At 41.4% G+C, this 10644-nt stretch overlaps 1 protein-coding gene across 1 annotated transcript; it reads right to left on the bottom strand.

The window, feature by feature from the left end:
* Window positions 1–1898: 1898 nt before the first annotated feature.
* On the bottom strand, window positions 1899–10336 carry LOC101741234 (uncharacterized). Its single transcript, XM_004922108.5, has 6 exons — window positions 10155–10336; window positions 9008–9114; window positions 8255–8360; window positions 6194–6284; window positions 4821–4923; window positions 1899–2013 (listed from the first exon to the last, which is right to left on the bottom strand). Exons 1-6 carry the CDS (start codon window positions 10276–10278, stop codon window positions 1918–1920), a joined length of 627 nt encoding a protein of 208 aa, XP_004922165.1. The 5' UTR covers window positions 10279–10336; the 3' UTR covers window positions 1899–1917.
* Between the last annotated feature and the right edge of the window lie 308 nt (window positions 10337–10644).

The following is a 10644-nucleotide window of genomic DNA, read 5'->3' as shown; positions in this document are numbered from 1 at the left end:
AATAAACATATAATAAACCCACTGCTAAGAACCGGCGAGAAGCTCAGTGGGTCTTACAGCAACCAATAGCAAATAGAACTAATAGGACCTCTAGATATGTCTTTTATTGGAACGAAGTTCCTTATGGGGCGATGCGGAGAGGTACCCTAACCGGGAAAAAGCGTCCGTAATGTAAGATTTTTATTAGTAATGCACACAGTGTACGATTTAACTTTGTAATAACGTACAAAAATAACATATTTTTTTATCATGAATTGACCACGATCTCAGAGCGTTCGTTTGCGCAATACACTAACTCTTATGCAAACAACCGTGAATGAAGTGTACCACAATAAGTTCACACGTTACCGAATGACCGTCGGTTGTTACGAAACCTCCAGTTTTATTTTCTTTATACCTCGAATAGAACTTAAAATTCATAGTTTTATAATAAGGAACTTCGTTCCTATCCGGTGTCCACTGCGTTCATCCACAGTGCGTTTCCAGAGATCTTTTTTGCCACGTACCATTCGGCTTTGGAATGAGCTCCCTCCACGGTATTTCCCGAGCGCTTTGACATGTCCTTCTTCAAACGAGGCTTGTGAAGAGTACTTAACGGTGGGCAGCGGCTTGGCTCTGCCCCTGGCATTGCTGAAGTATATGGACGACGGTAACAATTTACCATCAGGTGGGCCGAGATGGCAGCACGATTGCGGTATCGTCGGGTGGGGAATTAGTTCTTTATAAGCCGTTGTGCAGAGTGCTCTGCACGCAATTGAGCGGATGCTTCTTGGTGTATGGACTACTGTCTCTCGACAGTCAGTACTGCACAATATTGGATTTGGAGCATTGTCTTTGACGATTGGTACTGTCTCTATTGCGGTGGGTGCACGGAACTCTGTCCGTGACAGATAGTACTGCCCTATGCGACCGTTATCATTCACGATTGTCATTTAATTAGTTCAGTCTCCATTTTTAAACTTTATTTAAATCACTGGGTTACAATTAATGATTATTAAATAGTAATAAATTCCTATGCGCTATAACTTGGTTACATTCCTGATGTCTGAGTCTTAACCCGACGTATATATTCTTGACCAATGTTGATAGGGTTATCATGTGGGTGGTGTTAGGTGATAAATTATAAATATATATCAAATCCACACTGGATAACATCCCTACAGCGTATCAGTTTAGAAATATTATCTTTAATGTCCAATATGAATTGTTATCTGCGCGACGAAGCGATCGATATTATTGTATTGTGTGTACTTTGAGCTATAAGTAACTTATTGAACAGATTTAAGACATTAAAAACATTCTTTTTTTTTTTTTTTTATTGTATAGAAAGGTGGACGAGCTCACAGCCCAGTCTTAGTCTTAACAAATTAAGGGAATGCTTGATTTATGACCGCGAACTGTTTCCACGATGAAGGGATTTCTTGGTGCCCTTATCCGATATTACGTGAAGTCCGCGTAGTTTGTCCTTCTCATGCTGTATAGGAATTTGGAAGGAGTGCTACAATTTGCCGCCTGATTTTGACGACTGAACCCACCTTGGGAATGATATCATTGGTATTTTAATACGGTAACCACGAAAAATCACTTAGTCGCCTTCCACGACCATCTCAGGAAAGTATAGGTCGGTTCACTGCTGAATTGCGAACCTTAATGCTACTCGACGAACGAAGAATAGATCGACCTGAAGAACTTGAAGGAAGCTGACGTGACAGGACTTGACCAGCCTTCATCTTGATCTATATATCTAGGGGTTTTATGTCTAATAGTATACGTCTTACCGTTGATAGTTTTGATGGCGTATACATCTCCGTCAAACGCGATAAGATAGCAATAAACCTCTCTCCCCCCAGCGAGCGGATCGCGTGCGAAGATCCTACCCCCGGTACAAAAGAAACAGGTTAAAATACACCAAGGAATTTATTTGAGCAACAACAGATATATTATGAAGATATGTTTTGAGATCAGATCCGCCATTTTCTGTCCCGACGAGGTGTCCGCTACTGGAGGCTCGGTCTGGTGAAGGATCAGGAGGTCAGCTATGACGGAACGATCATCACCTAGTCTTAGCTATAAAGCTGTTGTATCGTTATCAGCAATTGTCGCGCCACCGAATGTTCCAGTTGAGCGGTTAACACGTTCACTGCGGAACAGGCCCAAATCAGCCTGCCGCGGAATTTCACCTGGTGCGGACGAAGAAAACTATGTCCCTCCCGCTGGTGCGGAACGATTATCTCAGGTGTTTGTAAAGGTACGACAAAGACAAATATATATTTGAGATTGTGGTCAAAAGTATAGGTGTTCCCTATAAAAACATCACGGCAGGCCTTTATCGGCCTATCACGCACTGACGGTAAAAAATATCAACTCGGTGCGGGAGGAGGCCTATTGTGGCCCGCCGTCCCAACAGGCTGTTGGCGGCCCGATACCGCACAGAGCGCCCGCCTCGCCAGTTAGTGTTGGGCAAGCTATCGGAACTGACGTACGTCACGTTTTTTTTATTCCTTAAAATTAAAGGCACGATGTCAGGCAACAAAAGAAAGATAAATATTTTGGAAAATAAATTAATTTGCGGTGCAGATAGTGATAGTGACAGCAGTTAGAAGATATTTTCCTTCAAGAAAATGAAAAACTGCGAAAAACCATGAAGAGTTCCGAGGTGAAAAGGAAAGTAAAAAAAATTTAAACATACTGCAGAATGTGCAAGCAAAATCTTTGTGCGAAATGTTTTAAAGACAGCCATTAATAAATAATTAAATAAACAATTTTTATTTCTTTACTTTAATTCTGTTTTATTTTCGATATCCCCTTATTTTTGTCTTTCCCATCACTACTAAAAATACTTTCTAGTGCGGTTCTGGTCGATATCGACCCGCCACTTTCCCTGGTTTATTTCTCATTTTGTGTTCGGCAGATCCCGGGGCGAATCAAATCTAAAGAAGTTGGGTTCAAGGTTTTTCCAACAGTCCAAAAACTGTTCACCTACATTATGTTTTCGCAAAGTTATAGCAATTTAATCTAACCTTGTGCTGACGTGTCGAAAAAGACCTACCACGCACTGGCGGAAAAATCATTGGGGGCATAATTTGGCCCGCCGCCGCACCAGACAAAGGTTTAAGATTTTACTTGCCGCAGCGAACGTGTTAAAAACAAACGAAGATACCAAACTATTTCTTTTTCTTATTGCTTAGATGGGTGGACGAGCTCACAGCCCACCTGGTGTTAAGTGGTTACTGGAGCCCATAGACATCCACAACGTAAATGCACCATCCGCCTTGAGATATAAGTTCTAAGGTCTCAAGTATAGTTACAACGGCTGCCCCACCCTTCAAACCGAAACGCATTACTGCTTCACGGCAGAAATAGGCAGGGTGGTGGTACCCACCCGCGCGGACTCGCAAGAGTACCACCAGTAATAAAAGCGAATTAATTGATTATTTATTATTACACTATATAACACGTGAGCAAGTAAACAACTTTCTAACTTAAGTTTGTCTTTGTGCGTCGTCAAATTTTGAATCTTAATAGCGTATTGCCACAAAAATAGAATTGAGAATCTCTGCAGTCGCTTAAAATATGGAGGGTAGAGTAGTAAAAGAAGCAAGGAGCGCCATCTTGTATAGGGGACAAGTTAAAGTTCGCCTGTGAGCAGCAAGTTGTTGTCGGAAGACTCACCGAAATAGCGCTAGTGTAGGAAGTGGGAATGATGTGAATATAGCAGCTTTAAACAGAGCGAAGTGTGTCGGGTTGAAGTGAAGTGTGCTAATTTAATGGCCCCGTTTTTAAAATCCTTCCACTTGCTACTGTGGCGCCATCTTAATTGGTTCCCTCTCAGCGGACGTTTTTTAATACACTGAGATGGTGCTGCTCACTGTTTATTCTTACCCTCCATAGTTTTTGAAGTGAAACTTCTTTAGAATCGTTGTTACTTCAAACTCGATGAAACGAAAAAATAAGTCCGTAGTGTTTTTTTAATACAGCGCCATCTATGAGATTTTTTTATACTGACGTGTGTATGAAACCTCTTGTGGTGAATTTTAATTTAGGATTATTCGTGAATTTAAAATAGCAATTCGCAGAGAGCGCTACCTCACTCTATAAAAGATGATTTACAATTATTTACTAATGACAAAATTTTACATATACTAGTTGTATTTTAATTTTTTAAAGTTTCACTTCTACCACGTGTGAATTTCACACATGTTTTTTTTTAAGCATCGTCTATCAATGTCAATTTTGACGTTATGACAGTTGACAGTTGCTTTTGACGTTTGATGATAATTCATGAACGGTTTTTATTGCCCGTGTAGGCAGACGAGCATACGGCCCACCCGATGGTTTTTTTTTATTATTTTTTATTGCTTAGATGTGTGGACGAGCTCACAGCCCACCTGATGTTAAGTGGTTACTGGAGCCCATAGACATCCACAACGTAAATGCGCCACCCACCTTTGAGATACAAGTTCTAAGGTCTCAAGTATAGTAACGACGGCTGCCCCACCCTTCAAACTGAAACGCATTACTGCTTCACAGCAGAAATAGGCAAGGTGGTGGTACCCACCCGCGCGGACTCACAAGAGGTCCTACCACCAGTAAAAAGTGGTGAGTGGTTACCGTCGTCCATGGACTTCAGCAATGCCAGGGGCAGAGCCAAGCCGCTGCCTACCCTACCGGCAGCCCAGAGCTCCCTAAAGCCACGAAGAAATACAATATTATTTCGTTAATTTCACTGAATCAACCAAAAACTTAACGATTCATTCAATTGTTTGTTTGATTTTTTTATAGTTAAGCTTTTCGAGGCGAATGTCATAGTAAGGTTTTACCAATCCCAATCTCTGTGTGACTTTATCACAGCTAATGTCATCGACTGAGGTCCGGAACCTTTCGATTTCCTCTCGACTGTTCAAATTTGGTTGAAACTTGAAGCTGAAAAAGAAATAATTCTTTTTTGGAACACCCAATTGGTTTTTGAAGTGATGTCTTCTTATAGGAGGGTAAACCGCTTCGTTACGTGACGCGTTACGGCGCCAGTCTGTCTGGCGTCTCTTTCTCTCACGCACACGGCAGCGGTAGTGAGAAGGTATGTGACTCCTAACTATTTATATATCTTTTCCAATTTATCTTACAATTTTCCTTACATTATCATATTAACGTACATAAAATTTAAGTATTATCCTAAGCTTTGTCTCAAGTTAAACAGTTTCAATATTAAACAATTCAACTTAGATTAGTTTAAGTTAGCACTTGTGTCGGGCGTATGACACCCAAAATTAGTTATTTTTATTATTATTTTGTTGGCAGACGAGCATCCAGCCCACGTGTTGGTAAGTGAGCGTCTGTACCGGAGTTCGATTCCTGCTGGCGGTAACCGAATTTTTCTAACTACTTCTCAGTTCAGGTTTTAGAATATTTTACAGGATAAACGAAATCCTGTTAGAAGAATTGAAATCTACGATAATTATAATTTACTTAATTAATTTGAGAAATAAGATGTGGAGCATAAAACTTGGGCCATTCTGATGTCCATGGTCTTAATACGAGAGGCGAGATCTTCGCTTGTCTACTTTATAGGCTATGAGAAATATTGGTTGTCTGTAATGTCGGTTTGCTCTGACGTCACGCGAGGAGAGAAATAAATGAGTCACAATCTCGGGCCGATCGTGCCTCTCTATCGCTCGTTCCGCGCTCTCGTTCGCACGCTCAGACTCAGGCGGAACGTGACACTTTTTCGTGCGTGCAACCGATGTTTGTTAATTTTTAAGACGGTATCACGTCAATAAATAATTGTAAATACACATGCTTTAACAAAAACCGACTTCAAATAGAAAAAAAAGATATTTCAAAACAAATGAATATTACACTAAAAACAATAATCACCGAAATCGGTTGGCGTGATATTGAGTTATTGAGTTATTCATCTATTTGTCGCGCACGTACTTAATGCGAATTTAAGACTTATATAGTTTTCTCATGGATACAATTATCAGAACTGGACTACATTGAAATGGGACCACACGGGAAGCGTCAGCTTTTGTAATAAAAAAAGAATCATCAAAATCGATTCACTCAGTCAAAAGTTATGAGGTAACTAACATAAGAAAAAAAACATACAGTCGAATTGAGAGCCTCCTTCTTTTTTGAAGTCGGTTAAAAATAGCATGTGTTACATTTTATTTACTCAATTACATATACTGACCCCGACGCTCTGCTCCTGGCGATCAGATTACCCTCCTCCTTGTGTACAGTCGTGGAGCTACTATCCGCTTCCGAGCGATCTGTTTGGTAATCTAATAAAATATAACGGTTTTAGTTAACCCTTTCACGGTCATGTAGTTCACCGGTGCCCTACGCGGCGCACTGAAGTAATTAAATTGACTAGAGGTCCTCCAGTAGTCGAAATTCGACTATAATTAATTGGAATTGTATAATGAGTTTGTACACTATTATGATTGTATTTTATACTTCTATAATCACAAATTTCGCCAAGGCTACACTATAAAAGATTATTAATAAAGACAAACAATATTTAATCTATTCTCAATTTGACAACAGACGTCAAGAACAAAAGTTTGAAAATAAATAAATAGTATGCATGCGTGTGTGCGTCAAATACATGGTATGTAGTGTGTGTAACGTTTTCTTTATTGATTTAATGTATCTTTTATGCATTATTTTAAAAAAATATTAGCATTGTGCACTTCTTCTCTATATTCTCTGTAAGTGTGGAAAATTTCATACTCGTCCGTCCGCGCAATTTTCGTAAAAAGGGATACAAAGTTTTTGCTTCGCGTATTAATATATAGATTTCTGTTACTAACTAAGGCGCCTGGATTGCCTAACTTTGCTTTCTTTTGTTTGTTAAAGTATGTTTTAGTCTTTAAGGTCTTTTGCAAATAGATTCATTCTCGTTATAATTCGGATTGGTCTCTCTCAGAGTCTACTAGATATATATAAAATTGCTGTAACATGTCATAGTGCGTTATAAGAGATTGCTGTACATGCCTGTAACTGGCTTACACATACAAGTACTTAATTTTATGCATGTTAATTTTAAGCTTGAATGTTTTGTGTGTATTGCTGTTGGTGTGTCTAAATAAATAAATAAATACCGACATTAAGGGATTAGCTTTTTGAATGCCATACTAATGTTACGCCGGTAAGAGTGACGCCATCTATCGCCGAATAGTCGAACGAATATCCAAGGATCTATTAGCATCTAGAACGCTCGAGAGATACAATGCCATCTATTGTCAGATAGCGGAAACACCCAATATTCGACTTGTGTGGAATATTCTCGATAATTCTAGGGATGTGGTATCGGCTATAAAAGGTTGCAGAGATGGCGCGCAGTCAGTCAGTAATCGGAACTACTCGAAGCGAAACAGCGAACGGATCACCTGAAGCGAAGCGGAAGAAGCGAATTGAGAATTTTAAAGTGTTTTAAGTGTTCTAAGTGTTGAATACAGTTTTAATTCGTAATTCGGATGATTTTTTATTTATCCCGAAACCCAGCGCGTAACACTACTATGTTATATTGCTCATACTTCTGTATAGCTATCTGTTCTGGCATAGCTTATGATATCTAATAACAAAGAGTAACACATCAGGCCGTGTTGTGTATAATACTTTGATTTGACTTTGATGTGGCATTGTTCGTATCCATTAACGGTGTTTTAGGTACCACAAGCACCAGTCACCATCACACAACACCAGGGCTCGACGAGCGAATTAACCCATAGACACAGCCCACTGAGTTTCTCCGTCGGATCTTCTCAGTGGGTCGCGTTTCCGATCTAGCGGTAGATTCTGCGAAGCGCGGCTCTTATTAGGGCCAGTGTTAGCAAACTCTCCAAGGATGAGCCCCCTGGTGAGCTTACCTTCGGTGAAGCTAGCGTAATCCATCGAAGTTACCAGAAATAGATTTTTTATTTTGCTTAGTTGGGTGGACGAGCTCACATCCCATCTGGTGTTAAGTGGTTGCCGGAGCCCATAGACATCTACAACGTAAGTTCCGCCACCCACCTTGGGATATAAGTTCTTAGATCTCAGTATAGTTACAACGGCTGCCCCACCCTTCAAACCGAAATGCATTACTGCATCACGGCAGAAATAGGCCGGATGATGGTATCTACCCGCGCGGACTCACAGGAGTTCCTACCACCAGTAAAAAATAGATAGGATAAAAACAAAATATGGTAGGTATTTTGTTTTAGTGTGTTTTAGTATTGGGCGCGTTTTTAGTTTCCACAAGGCTCACCCGAATTATCTTTGTACATCTCAGCTAGTTCCCTCTCGATTTTGGCCTCGTCGTCGACAGATGAGTTTGTCGTTTCCGCTCTGCTCATAGCTTTAGCCGTTGCAGTCTGTAAAGTGCTCAATCAGGTTTACCTACTGACGTCGTGGTGCTGGTCTCCGAGATTCCTCACGAATTAGTTTGGTGGGACTGGTTATATCGTCAGATTTTGATTCGAAGTCCTATACTGAATGGCGTATTCACGTTTTGATATATTTTTTGCGTTGTTGGATGGACGAGCTCATGACTCGTCTGATGTTAATTATATTAATTGCCGGAGCAACTATACGTAGACATCTATAACGTAAATGCCGCCATCCACCTTGAGATATATAAGTTCTAACGTCTCAGTATTGTTAAACGGCTGCACTGCCCTTCAAACCGAAACGCATTACTGCTTCACGGCAGACATAGGCAGGGTGATGGTATCTACCCGTGCGGACTCACAACACGTCCTACCGCCAGTAATTACGCAAATTATAATTTTGCAGGTTTGATTTGGATGTCTACGAAATCCTTAGCGGTTTTTGTATTGTTTAGATAGTTGGACGAGTGGGTGGTTGGCTATCGCCGCCCATGGACGTCAGCAATGCCAGAGGCAGAGCCAAGCCGCTGCATACCGTCAAGTATTTTCTATAGGCCTCGTTTGAACATGTCGTAGCGCTCGGGAAATATCGTCTTGAACAGACTCATAGCACTAAGTTCAAAATGACGAACCGTGGAGGATTTATTGGTTCCCCCCTTCGTTCCTGGACGCAGAGTGGCGCTGGTTCCGTCTTCGTCATTCTCAGCCGACGGCTCCTCTTCGAGGCCCGGAGGTAGTTCTGTCAAGGAATAGTTTTAGCATGGAATGCTTTCGAAATTCTTTTGATTGGTATGGTGACTCTGCGTCTTCTGCTTCAGCTGAATGAGTGGGTGAGCTCAGAGGCTCTGCTGGAAAGAACTTGCTAGCATCTGCCCTAGCGCCCTCAAATGAGACCTCATAGTTCAGAGGTTATTTCTTTATGTAGATGCATATTGCATCAGAATCGCGAGTTGGAAGAAAAAGGGAAAATGGCTGATGGCTGCTGCTGTAAGCACTATGGACGCTATGAGATGCTGATTGTTAAAGGAAGGACCGAAATAAACAGAGGTTGCTCGTATTTTTAAGGCGTCTCCTCTCATAGAACTTCATTTACATTGACTTTTTGATTGTTTTATAGTTTTAAGTGGTTACCGGAGCCCACAGACATCTATAACGTAAATGATGCCACCCACCTTGAGACATGAGTTGTAAGGTCTCAGTTTTAATAGTACAACGGCTGTCCTGCTCTTCGAACCGAAACGCATAACTGCTTCACGGCGGAAATAGGCAGGGCGGTGGTACCTACCCGTGCGGACTCACAAGACGTCTTACCACCAGTAATTACGCAAATTATCGGCTTTGTTTTTTGTTATACGATGTTATTCCTTCACCGTTGGAAGTAAATCGTGAACATTTGTGAAGTAGTTCTTGCTGCACGTGTTGTGTGAAATTATAGTGTTATATGAGACTAGGAGCCAGTACAAAAAGGACAATAAAAGCAAACCTTGATGACGCATTGGTGTGAGACGCGGTCCGAAGCCTAAGTTAAAGTCTGAAGCCGGTCATCATCATCATCACCAGCCTTTATCTGCCCACTGCTGGACAAAGGCCTTACCCAATGCCTTCCACAGAATGCGGTCCTCCGCCTTCCGCATCCAACGACTTCTCGCCGTGCGCACTAAGTCATCGGTCTACCTGTTCGGAGAACCCCCATGCTCCTGGTACTCATCTGTGCCTCCATTCGAGGTCCCACGGGCTAAATCTTCTTTCATCCCAGCTAAAGTCTTACCTCTTACATACCTTTTATTGGGTTGTCGATTTCAATTATCTCCCGTCCCAGGCTCTCCGTCAGCGTCTTAACATTGTTGTTCTTCGCGACGGCCAAATGGATCGTTAGGAGAACAAGAAAATGAATTAGACGCATTTCGTCTCAACGTATCGTCGCGGCCGTCTAGATATGCCGAACGAAACTAGATGGTATTAAGTTTGTTTTTGTGTGACAAAAAACATATTTTTTTGTTTCAAGTGAAAAGTTCTTTAGTCGCATTGCGTAGTTTTTGGTAGCGGCAAAAACTTATGGATTCGCGTCACCGACATGCAATTGATAAGCGTTAGAGTAATTAGATTTTTTTTCTGACTAAACTGGTAGCCTTGAGAGGCTATGTCAGCGTAACCGAGCAAGTAGGTGAGCCCACGGGGCTCAAACTTGAGAACTTTGCTAACACTAAACCTTAGCAAGACCCGTGCTTCGCAGAATCTACCACCCGATCGGAAGCGTGACCCACTAAGA

This window comes from Bombyx mori, chromosome 11, assembly GCF_030269925.1.
Source record: "Bombyx mori chromosome 11, ASM3026992v2".
NCBI lineage: Eukaryota > Metazoa > Arthropoda > Insecta > Lepidoptera > Bombycidae > Bombyx > Bombyx mori.
This window is presented reverse-complemented; position numbering and strand designations above follow the sequence as displayed.